Genomic DNA, 13,008 nt, shown 5'->3' on the forward strand with positions numbered 1-13,008 from the left:
TGTATATCAACTTTGTAAAGCTGCTCAACAATGTTTTAACCACTGTTGGAATGTTTTTAAACAAAAAGCTGTATGATCATTTGATCAAACAACTATTTTTAAATGTGTATAACAAAGCTTTACATTTTTTTTCCCCCTCTTTTCTTTTGTGTGTGTGTATAGATAGATAGATATGTTATATAGAGATGTACAGTACAGACCAAAAGTTTGGACACACCTTCTCATTCAAAGAGTTTTCTTTATTTTCATGACTATGAAAATTGTAGATTCACACTGAAGGCATCAAAACTATGAATTAACACATGTGGAATTATATACTTTACAAAACAGTGTGAAACAACTGAAAATATGTATTATATTCTAGGGTCTTCAAAGTAGCCCCCTTTTGCTTTGATTACTGCTTCAGACACTGTTGGCATTCTGTTGATGAGCTTCAAGAGGTAGTCACCTGAAATGGTTTTCACTTCACAGGTGTGCCCTGTCAGGTTTAATAAGTGGGATTTCAAGCCTTATAAATGGGGTTGGGACCATCAGTTGTGTTGTGCAGGAGGTGGATACAGTACACAGCTGATAGTCCTATGGAATAGACTGTTAGAATTTGTATTATGGCAAGAAAAAAAGTAGCTAAGTAAAGAAAAACGAGTGGCCATCATTACTTTAAGAAATGAAGGTCAGTCAGTCCGAACAATTGGGAAAACTTTGAAAGTGTCCCCAAGTGCAGTGGCAAAAACAATCAAGCGCTACAAAGAAACTGGCTCACATGAGGACCGCCGCAGGAAAGGAAGACCAAGAGTCACCTCTGCTGCGGACGATAAGTTCATCCGAGTCACCAGCCTCAGAAATCGCAGGTTAACAGAAGCTCAGATTAGAGAACAGGTCAATGCCACACAGAGTTCTAGCAGCAGACACATCTCTAGAACAACTGTTAAGAGGAGACTGTGTGAATCGGGCCTTCATGGTAAAATAGCAGCTAGGAAACCACTGCTGAGGACGGGCAACAAGCAGAAGAGACTTTTTTGGGCTAAAGAACACAAGGAATGGACATTAGACCAGTGGAAATCTGTGGTCTGATGAGTCCAAGTTTGAGATCTTTGGTTCCAACCACCGTGTCTTTGTGCGACGCAGAAGAGGTGAACGGATGGACTCTACATGCCTGGTTCCCACCGTGAAGCATGGAGGAGGTGTGATGGTGTGGGGGTGCTTTGCTGGTGACACTGCTGGGGATTTATTCAAAATTGAAGGCATACTGAACCAGCATGGCTACCACAGCATCTTGCAGCGGCATGCTATTCCATCCGGTTTGCGTTTTAGTTGGACCATCATTTATTTTTCAACAGGACAATGACCCCAAACACACCTCCAGGCTGTGTAAGTGCTATTTGACCAAGAAGGAGAGTGATGGGGTACTGTGCCAAATGACCTGGCCTCCACAGTCACCGGACCTGAACCCAATCGAGATGGTTTGGGGTGAGCTGGACCGCAGAGTGAAGGCAAAAGGGCCAACAAGTGCTAAGCATCTCTGGGAACTCCTTCAAGACTGTTGGAAAGCCAGGTGACCACCTCTTGAAGCTAATCAACAGAATTCCAAGAGTGTGCGGAGTAGTAATCAATGCAAAAGGCGGCTACTTTGAAGAACCTAGAATATAAGACCTATTTTCAGTTGTTTCACACTTTTTTGTTCAGTATATAATTCCACATGTGTTAATTCATAGTTTTGATGCCTTCAGTGTGAATCTACAATTTTCATAGTCATGAAAATAAAGAAAACTCTTTGAATGAGAAGGTGTGTCCAAACACTTGGTCTGTACTGTGGATGTGGATAGAGATAGAGATATGTGGATTTATGACTACTCTGACAACTCCATAGCCATTAAAGTCCCATATACTAAAGTAGGGTGATTCCCCCCCCCCCCCAAGCTATTTCTGTAGTGCGTGTGTATATATACATAACATATACTATGTAGCTATAATATAACAAATTAAGGTTTTTAATTTTTTACCAGTTTCTACACTGATAGTAAAATATGACATCAGTTTGCAAGACATTGCTAAGTATTGCTACATGTCATGCCTAGTACCTGCACTTAACAAAATTACAGGATAGTACTTTGACTGCTGGCATATATTTTTTGCTTTTGGAGGGACTGAGAGCTGCAAAAGAGGTCCCCACAAGGTAAAAAAAAACTCCACTTCTGAATTATTTAATGATAACAAACAAAGCTTGTTATGTTATAGCTCTTGTCCCCTGGCACTTGGCTAGTTAAATGGATAACCGTGCACTAAATGTACTGGATGTTTATTATGACCCATTTTCTTGAACAGGGCTTTTGATTTATTGCACTTGTACAGTAAACATTTTCCTCTTTCTTTTTCTTTCCCCACCCGCTTTGGTCATTAGCCCTTTTCAGCTTGTATCTGAGGCTCTGAGCTATTGATTATAAAGCTATACAGGAGAGCCTCTGAGATCTGATTACAACCCACCAGTGCTTGATAGCTGTGCTGTTCTAGTGTGATTAAAGGATGTGGTTTCTCAGATCCATTTCAAACCCAATAAAGGTTTTGTAAAAATGTTACTACGCTGCATTTTTGGGTGTTCTTTTTTTAGAAGATGTAATTGCTTCTAGTTGGGAAAATTTCATTACCAGAAGATGAAAACTGTCAGCGGTATGCAATCTAGATGAAAGCAAAGCATCTGACTGCCAATCAATATGGCACAAAAGATGTGAAGGTCACACGGAGCAAAGACGCTTTAGATAATAATTTGGTGATGTCATTGTCATGACTTGTCCAAAAAGGGAAAAAAAAGATCTTGGCATAGACCCTGGAATTCAGATGGAAATGATTTAAGTTGAATGTGCTTTCCAAAGTCAGATGCAAACTTACTTCCTTGTAAATTGGTCACATTGTTGATGATCTTATACTTGACCTGGCAGGGACAACACTCATGATTTTCTTTCTTCCATTTTCAAGGTGGCCTTGAAGAGCATGATCTATCAAAAAAAAGAGGAGCACTCTATCAGCTTATAGAAAGGATAAGAAGATTTGGCTCTGGTATTTCAACTATTTATATAAGCCTTTTAGAACACTGCAGTGGCATTTTTAAAGCTGCATAAATAGTGCCATGCACTGTAATTTTATCAGGTTATTGGCCTGTGACAATAGATATAATATTTCTTTTCCCTTTCAATGTAGGTTATGAGCGCACAAATGCAACTAGTGAAAAGGTAGATCTAAAATCCTCAGGGAGAAAAGAGAAAAGGCGAATTCCCAGAGCTGCTACATCACGGTCAGAAAGAATATGGCCTGGGGGAGTCATACCATATGTTATTGGAGGCAACTTCACTGGTAAGATGCATTGCTCTATTGCCACTCAGGAACTACAATACAGTATTCTCTTTTTGTGGGTCTTTTTAACTAGCTTCTGCAATCGGTGTCACCAATCTGATACCAAGTCCAGCCCATGAGGTCTTGGCTCTTCTGCTACAAAAGAGTCCAGAGCTACAGGCCTGACTTACATATTACAGGCATACCCCACTTTTAAGTACACAATGGGGTTTATTTATTAAAGCTGGAAAGTGCAAAATCAGGTTCACTTCTGCATAGAAACCAATGTGCTTTCAGGTTTTATTACCAAAGTTTAATTGAACAAGCTGGGGTTAGAAGCTCATTGGTTTCTATGCAGAAGGGAGCCTGATTTTGTACTTTGCAGCTTAAGTAAATAAACCTCAGTGTGTACTCAAACGTGGGGTATGCCTGTATACAACTAATTTTATAGTGCTCAAAGAAACGGTAAGCGTGGGTCAAATAATAACCCTGACTCATGGTATCCCTTTGTGTCGGAGGAGTGGTGCATGTAAGATTTTTACACTGATTTGAGTTTTAAATAATTGTATTTGCTACAGTTTCATAAATATTAGTGGAACTATTATTTGAAGCACTGAAAACTTCCATTACAGAGACCATTTTCATTGGAATGGTTTTGGCTGCTTAGTCTATTTCACTGCCAAGAAAATGCTGTTATTTTTCTATATATGGATAGTTCACGGTTTGTGTGTCTTTCTTTGTGCATATGATGAGTTGTAAAGTTATTATTTAGATTAAATTAAAAGACAAATGCCCATCAAATTTAATCTTTCACAAACCTAAGTAATTTTGGTTCAAAGTAAAGCAAAAGAACATCCTCTGGGTAATGATGCCTAATTTTACCCTTTTGGATGAGCAATAATCCTCAAGAAAGTAGTCAGATCAATATGCTGGGTTAAAATATTACTGTACTGTCCTTAGTAGTGACTAAGAATTTGGAAAGCACTAGTTATGAGAATTTATCCAAAACCCATTTAAATTCTGCTACTACCTCATGTGGTTAAATAGCTAAAAAACTGGTATCATAAATAACCTCTGAAAATCTTGTTTCTTCCAGATACCACTGACAGTTCATGAGATTAAAAAAAAAACTGCCAAATGTGGTTACTGACTTTGGATATAACACTTTATATTATCGTTTCCCAAACTGAACCTGCCCAGTTTCTGACTCTCATTTTAATTGAGACTCCTCTTTTTCTGTTAATTTGGTTGCTTGTCTTTGGACCTTCTCCAAATCTATTGATGGCCTTTGAACAGAGTGCCACCCACAACCTTTTTTTATTTTCAAAATGTATAATTTCTACAGATTTTTTGCAAGGGCAGTGCTATACTTTCCCTTTTATCTTTCATTGCCACTTTTATACATGTTTCATGAAAATTGACAGTAAGATCCACAACGATGGACTTTTTGACTTTGGGATAACCACAGTTTTTGGTTTGTGCATGGAGGGAGACACATGGGGTACATGCGAGAGAGAGATGGGAAGAATAACTTTATTACAGCCGTAGGTGACTTTTTTTATTTGTATGAACAGTTAATGCATCTCTGAAATGCTGGTTTATAAAATTATGTTCCATTCAACTCTTATACTAGAAGTGCACTGGTATGTGCACTGATGTAGCTACAATCTTCATTTAGTATTTCTAGTTTCTGGGTATTTTGGGATGTTTAAATTGTGCTTTTCCTAGCCTTGCTTTTTTTTTATTTTTTATTTTATTTAGGGTGGTATCATATAACAAATAGAGGTGGACATGTAGGGCACCACATCCCCCATTTAATATATCAAAAACACAAAGATAATGAAACTGACTTTTAAAGGTACTTATACACTCAGGAAGAAATATATGGCTACCACATATTATAAAATCATTCCATTTACTCTATTTGCAAGGTTAAACTATCCCTCTGAAAGCATGTCACGTTTTTGTGATAGCATTTCCACGTGAAAAAGGAAAGTAAATCCTAATGGTTGGACACCTCGTATTAGATCTCGCCCCCCGATAACTGTACAACTAGTCCAGAGATTGTCAACATATAATCATATTTATGGAATCAATAATATTAGTAGTGTAGGTCCAATAGATCAACTATTCAGATACATTGTTGACAGAGGGTGGTGGATTTATCTCAACATTTTTCGCAAAAAGCTTCTCCAGGAGGCATTGAGATGCTTGTGATAAAAGCAAAGTGTGTTAAAATGTTTCCCATGTACATATCGGTGCATAATACTATCAAACAATTATCAAATACAATGAGATACAAATAATACACAGATTGTATAAATATGTTGGGGTAGCACCATTCGGTATAGAACAGGGAAGGCACAGGGAGTCCAAGATCAAATATGGATGAAAAGAACCGCTGACAACTGCAAGGCCCAGAATATGAACTAACAGGCATATCCTTCCATATACAGAGATCATCCAAAATTGTAATACAGCCATGGGGCATATAATTCAGTAAACTTTTATTACAATATACGACTAGTGACCAGAAGAACTAGATAAGCTCGAAATAAATAGGAAAAAAAGTGGAAGTATACCCTAAATAGACTATTTAGCTGTGCCAAATAACAAGTTACAACACAGAGTGCCAAACAAGCAGTTACATTGAAACGGCCAGATTTCTAGCGCTATATAAGGAGAGAAAGATCGAAATAACGCAGACCAATAATACAATACAAGAATCCATGCATACTCAAAATCTTAGATAAAAAAATTAAACAAGGAGCATGTTGACACCAAGGTATATGATTATTCCCACACCATATCAGGGAAAGCTCCCAAAGTTCTAAAGAGACATAAATGGTACCAGTGATCTTGCCACTATGGGCCTGTACAACCATCATAAATCCTGTATGCGTCAATACAGAGGGTTCTCAGCTGGATCAGAGTTATAGTAATCTTATGTCTCCTAGCAGATTCAAGCCAGCATATGTAAACACAAGACAAACTCTCTCTAGATAGATGGATAGATTCTTCTCTCACAGGGCAGTGTGGAGGAGCATAGGTGGGTATGCAAATGCACATGCCCTGCTGTCGCATCCTGCGGTCAGACATGTTATGTGGAATGAAGTTATGCACAATAACTTCACCCATCACCCCGAAAACCAGTTTAGCGGCCACACCCAGGACAAAATGCAGAAATTGGCCTCCCTGCCTCACTAAGGACCAGTCAGCTATACCTGTTTAAGCAGTAGTGCACAAAAGCGAGCACAAACTAACCAAGCAATACTTAACCTGGATTGAAAAAAGCACAGAGCCAAAACAGCCCAAGCACTATCAATCATTGGTCAAACCGGAACATATAATAATGAAAAACAACAAAACCCAAAAATCATCACAAAACCATTAATAATGTAGAAGGAAAGTGAGAAAAAGTTGCCTGGACCACACCACCTATATGTCCAGATTGATCCACCCCCCCAGTAATGATCCCTGGAAAAATTGCCCCCACCCTCTTCATTCCTTATGGACCACATGGCAGTATAAATACAAAGTGATCAAGGCTTGTAAGCCAAAACACTTGAGCCCCTGTATGGTTTTTACTCAATTTTTTTTTTTATGCACCAACAAGGAAGATTGAATCTGCCGGTTCTATTCTTTGTATTTATGTCTGTACCAGTGTGAGAGAGAGCATCAGAGCCAAAGCACCCACTGTGGACTTTATTACGAGCCTGCAAAAGACTTACACTGATTTTGAGCGTTGCATTAACTGCTTTTACCACATGGCAGTAGCTCCAACTAAAACCCCACATACAATCTATAATGATATGCTTACAAAATAAATACAAATGTCAAACTCGAAATGAAAGCAAAGTTGGTGAATGTCTGTTCGAAGGTCCAATAGAAATAATAATAATAATCATAATATTAATAATAATTTAAGCAGCCCCTACATTTCATGTTATAGCAATATATATTGGCCCTTCGGGTGACGTCCAAACTACCCAAGGTCCCCACTCCCTGTCCAGGAAATTGAGTTACCTGGGTCTGACTCTGGAGTGAATGCTGACCAAGTTAGTAGTTTTTCTTCTCAAGTCTGCCCCTTCAGCAGGTTCAGATCAACAGGAAGTAACTGACTTATGGTAATCTCGTGGGTTCCTTTGGTAGACGCTGCAGTTGTCCTAAGGCCAATGTGGGGCCAACACCTTACTCTTCTGCCTGTGAAGGACCAAGGGTGGAAGTCTTCTGGTCATTCTGGTAGCCGTAAACGTCCCTTGGGAGCTACCTCTCAGAGAGGACCAGTTGTATGAAGGGCTGAACTTCATTCTGCTTTACAGTTACTGATTTTAATGGCCTAGCCATTGAAAGCCAGGTACTGAGAGAGGGAGGTCTGTAGGGATCAGTGAATCGGTGATCCCTACTATGGTGAAGGTGAGGAAGTCAACGTCTAGTAAGATATATCATCGCAAATGGAAAGCGTACATTTCTTGATGCGAGTCGATTGGCGTTCATCCTCGATCCTTTTCTGTGGCTCAGATCTTAACCTTTCTTTAACAGAGCGTTGAGCAGAAGTTGGCCCTGAGTACCTTCAAGGGGCTAGGTGTTTTGCCTTAACGGTCTTCTTTTAGTGACCCCCTAGCTCTTTTTAGTCCATACCTTCATTCGGGGAGTTTGACATGTGGTTCAACCGGTACAGTCTCTTTTGCCACCATGGGATTTAAACCTAGTGCTCTTGGTTCTCCAGAAACCGCCATTTGAAAATATTTGGGAGATTCCCTTACCTACATTGTCCCAGAAGGTGGCATTCTTGGTAGCTGTTACATCTGCCAGTTGGTGGCATTATCCTGTCGTATTCCCTGTTTGGTGGTCCACAGAGACAAGGTGGTTCTTCGTCCCTGTTCATCATTCCTACCTAAAGTGGTCTCAGACTTCCATTTAAATGAGGACATTGTGTTGTTGTCCTTGTGTGCCAAGCTGGCTCATCCCAAGGAATTTTCTTTGCATACCTTGGATGTGGTTTGTGTGATTTGGGTGTATCTAGCAGCAGCGGAGTCCCTTCGGAGGTCAGACTTGCTTTTTGTGGTTAAACAAGGACCAAGGAAAGGGCTGGCCGCTTCTTTGGCTACCATTTTCCAGATGGATCAGACAGACGGTGACTCAGGCCTATTCTATTAAAGGTCGGGTTCCTCCTTTCCCAGTCATGGCGCATTCTACTTGGGTGCTTGGTACTTCTTGGGCCTTCCGTCATCAAGCGTCAATATCACAGATTTGCAAAGCAGCCACTTGGTCGTTGGTGCATACCTTCACTGAATTCTGTAAAGCAGATATTCTGGCATCTGTGGATGCATCTTTTGGCCTCAAGGTTTTGCACGCTGTTGTTGAAAGGAGGAGGGGGGGGTTCCCTCTTGAGGGGTGTGTTTTCTTCAAATTTTTATTTTTCAGATGGGGCTCCTGTGACCGGGTTAAGGCTCCTGTGTCTGGTTAGGGCTCTTGTGGCTAGCCCCGGGTTCTTTTCCCCACTCCTGATTTTTCTTTGGCACTGCTTTTTGACGTCCCAATGGTCAAGATTGAGGAGCTGTGTCCGTCGATGAACGAAAGCGAAAATTCGATTTTTGCACTACTCATGAAATCCCCTTCTCAGAGTTCATTGATGGATACAGCACCCACCCCTCTATGGAGTTTTTGATACTTCTATTACTGCTTGCTACTAAAATGAATACCTAAAGCAGGAAGGGGGTTATATACTGACTGAGGACTGCCCATGGGGCATAGCCAAGTTTTTTTTATGTTCTGCCTAGTCCTACTCCTACAGAGGCGATATAACCCAATGGTCAAGATTAAGGAGGTGCTGTGTCTGTCAATGAACTTGGAGAAATTTATTTTACGGTGACAAAACCCTGCCAGCTAAGTAATTTCTATCGCACAATGTAACCTGTGTATTATCCAGTGATACTTTATTGAGCCAGTTTTTGTCTCTAATATTTCTGTTGTAAGCGATTTTGTTAAAGATTTCATACATTTTAGCAGCATATGTAGTTTTAATCACCTCTTTACTCATAGTACGCCCACCATATCCTTATAAGCCTTTGCTAAATTATCTCAGATTGTAATTGCAACTCTCCAGCATTCACATTCTTTTACTCAGCACACCCTACCCTTTTAAATGCAGTTTGATTCTAACATAGATTCTCTAACTTGCTAAAATACCAGAACTACCTTCACAGGCTCTTATTTAATTCAAAAAGCTACTAATGATTTTCTGGTATGGCAGGTTTGCTGATATCTTGGTGGTTCTTAGAGTACGTTTATCTACTAATGCTAGTAAATACTACGAATAGTAAAGTAATAGTCTTAAATAATTTTGAGAACCCTTTATCTTGACCTAATCTTGTCATTGGGGATATGCACTGTAACCACCCATCAATATATACCAGTATATCAGATTTTTAAGTTGTTAAAAACAAAACTAGGACCTGTTTGGTTACTGTTGAACTACCACCCCTGAACGTATATCTCCAATATCAGCCAAATCAGCATTACTATTAAGGTGGGTTTTTGACCTTCTTTTTCTTATAACTGTGATGCTCTACTCTACTCTGGAACTTGAACTCCATCTCCCCTCGCCTTTTCACTGTTCTTTGCCAGTGCCTGTTAATTAATTAGGTGCCTTTTTAAACTGTTAATGTTGCTCATTTAGATACAGAACAGTGGCTTCCAGATGATCAATCCATGCACAGCTAGTGCAGCAGTATTCACTGTCAAATGTCTATGCCCTTGTACACACAGTCGGACATTCCGATGGACAATGTCCGATAGAACCGTGTTGTCGGATAATCCGACAGTGTGTGGGCTCCTTCGGACTGTTTCCGTCGGAGTATCCGACTGACCAAGTTTTCCAGCTGGGCTATAAAATTTTTCCGACAACATGATCCGATCGGACTTTGTCCGATCATGTGTAGAGAATTCCGATCGGACAAAGTGCCGCGCATGCTCAGATCAAATTCCTAGACCAAAGCTATTGGCTACTAGCCTGAACGTAGTCCCGTCCTAACAAAATAATGTCATTGCGTTAAGTACGATCGGATTTTCTGACAACTTTGTCCGACTGTGTGTATGCAACAGTTTCGGACAAAATCTGACTGATTTGGTTGTCGGAATGTCCGACTGTGTGTACAAGGGCTTTGACAGGACTACATGCATTGCAAAAGAAGTACACTGGGAAAGCACTATTAAACTACAGTAAATGTACCTAAACATATTTTTCACCCAACACTGCCAGTCTTAACTGCACACACACTCATATGTAATAAAGTGTGCACCTTGACCTTTACCTATATCTAAATGTTGACCTGTATCTGGATTGGTTTTATTATGTTGCATTTTTAGCATCTTGACTTGCTCTGGACCTCCACAAAAACTGTAAATGTTAGCTCTGTAAATATACAATAGAATTATTTTGTGGTTCGTTTTTTTTTTTTTTTTAACGGTTGTAGGCATATATGATATAGAGCATATTTGCCTGTGGCCACATTGAAGATTAAAAGGAAATCTATTCTGGTCTCATTAATCCTAGACTGATTTCAGCCTCTTTACACACGTGGTGAACATTAAACTGCATGGTAATCCACGCTGGTGAGGATGACATAATTCTAAGCACTAAACAGACATATGAAAAAAAAAAAGTAAAAAGAGAGAAAAAGTGACTGATGAAAAAATATATGTAAATATATTAAGAAGGTTATAGTGCCAGTTGCTGGTCATTATTATTTTTCATGCTTCAGCCCAACATATTTAAAATTGTTGCATTTTCTCTCCTTTGTGCATTTCCTCTAGGCAGCCAGAGGGCTATGTTCAAGCAGGCCATGAGACACTGGGAGAAACATACCTGTGTGACATTTATAGAGCGTGCTGATGAGGAGAGCTACATTGTGTTTACATATAGGCCTTGTGGGTAAGTATTTATGGTTTACTATCCTGCCAATTATTATTAATTTTTTTTTATATATACAGTATCTCACAAGAGTACACCCCTCACATTCTTGTAAATATTTTATTATATATTTTCATGTGACAACACTGAAGAAATTACACTTTGCTACAATATAAAAATTAATAATAAATAAATTTGCTGTCCCCTCAAAATAACTCAAAACACAGCCATTAATGTCTAAACCGCTGGCAACAAAAGTGAGTACAGCCCTAAGTGAAAATGTCCAAATTAGGCCCAAAGTGTCAATATTTTGTGTGGTCACCATTATTTTCCAGCACCGCCTTAACCCCTTTGGGCATGGAGTTTACCAGAGCTTCACAGGTTGCCACTGGAGTCCTCTTTCACTTCTCCATGACAACATCATGGAGCTGGTGGATGTTGGAGACCTTGCGCTCCTCCACCTCTTGTTTGAGGATGACCCACATATGCTCGATAGGGTTTAGGTCTGGAGACATGCTTGGCCTGTCCATAACCTTTATCCTCTGCTTCTTTAGCAAGGCAGTGGTCGTCATGGAGGTGTGTTTGGGGTCATTATGTTGGCATACTGCCCTGCGGCCCAGTCTCCGAAGGCAGGGGATCATGCTCTGCTTCAGTATGTCACAGGACAAGTTGGCATGCATGGTTCCCTCAATGAACTGTAGCTCCCCTGTGTCAGCAGCACTCATGCAGCCCCAGACCATGACACTCCCACCACCATGTTTGACTGTAGGCAAGACACACTTTGTCTTTGTACTCCTCACCTGGTTGCCACCACACATGCGTGACACCATCTGAACCAAATAAGTTTATCTTGGTCTCATCAGAGACAGGAAATTATTCCAGTAACCCATGTCCTTAGTCTGCTTGTCTTCAGCAAACTGTTTGCAGGCTTTCTTGTGCATCATCTTTAGAAGAGGCTTCCTTCTGGGATGACAGCCATGCAGACCAATTTGATGCAGTGTGCGGAGTATGGTCTGAGCACTGCCAGGCTGACCCTCACCAACCTCTGCATCAATGCTGGCAGCACTCAAACGTCTATTTCCCAAACTTCTTTGGTCAACCTTGGTGAGACCTGTTCTGAGTGGAACCTGTCCTGTTAAAACGCTGTATGGTCTTGGCCACCGTTCTGAGGCTCACTTTCAGGGTCTTGGCAATCTTCTTATAGCCTAGGCCATCTTTATGTAGAGCAACAATTCTATTTTAGATTATCAGAGGGTTCTTTGCCCTGAGGTGCCATGTTGAGCTTCCAGTGACCAGTACGAGAGAGTGAGAGCGAGTTATTTTAAGGGGACAGCAAATGTACACTGTTATACAAGTTGTACGCTCACTAGTAGTAGTTTCAGTTTAGTTGCTGCATTTGGGCTTTACTGAGGTAAGTGGAAAAAACAAAGTATTTTTTTTGCAAAACTACTTTCTTTCTCTGGATTGTTTCTTATCCCAGCACCTCAGGGTGGATTTGATTTAAATTACCGTAAGTTGATTTTTAAATCACTAGTAAAAAGGCTTGCTATAAATCAACTCAATTTTTAATTTATAATTTTTAAAGAGCAACTGTTATCTCAGTTCCACAGCAGCTCCTCCTCTGACCCACTGTTGACTCACCGACAGTCCCATTCGCTTTAATGGGAAGGCTGGTGATGCGGCAATGACACAATGTGAGGGATTTTTGACGGCAGCAGGTGAGTGGATGCCCACTAATGGGCGCTGCCATGATGGGTCTCAAATGACAG

General features: G+C 40.3%; 1 protein-coding gene across 2 annotated transcripts in view; it reads left to right on the plus strand.

Annotated features, from left to right (window-relative positions):
* The window catches only part of TLL1 (tolloid like 1), a 217,043-nt gene that overhangs the window by 112,087 nt on the left and 91,948 nt on the right, over positions 1–13,008 (plus strand). For both annotated transcript variants that reach the window (XM_077477165.1, XM_077477166.1), the window contains exons 3-5: positions 2,971–3,051; positions 3,193–3,345; positions 11,143–11,260. In XM_077477165.1, the coding sequence (XP_077333291.1) occupies positions 2,971–3,051; positions 3,193–3,345; positions 11,143–11,260 (352 nt within the window). The remainder of the gene's footprint in view (positions 1–2,970; positions 3,052–3,192; positions 3,346–11,142; positions 11,261–13,008) is intronic.

This window comes from Lithobates pipiens, unplaced genomic scaffold (genome assembly GCF_037356315.1).
Source record: "Lithobates pipiens isolate NorthernLeopardFrog02 unplaced genomic scaffold, aLitPip1_a1.2 Scaffold_13, whole genome shotgun sequence".
In the NCBI taxonomy this organism is placed as follows: Eukaryota; Metazoa; Chordata; class Amphibia; order Anura; family Ranidae; genus Lithobates; species Lithobates pipiens.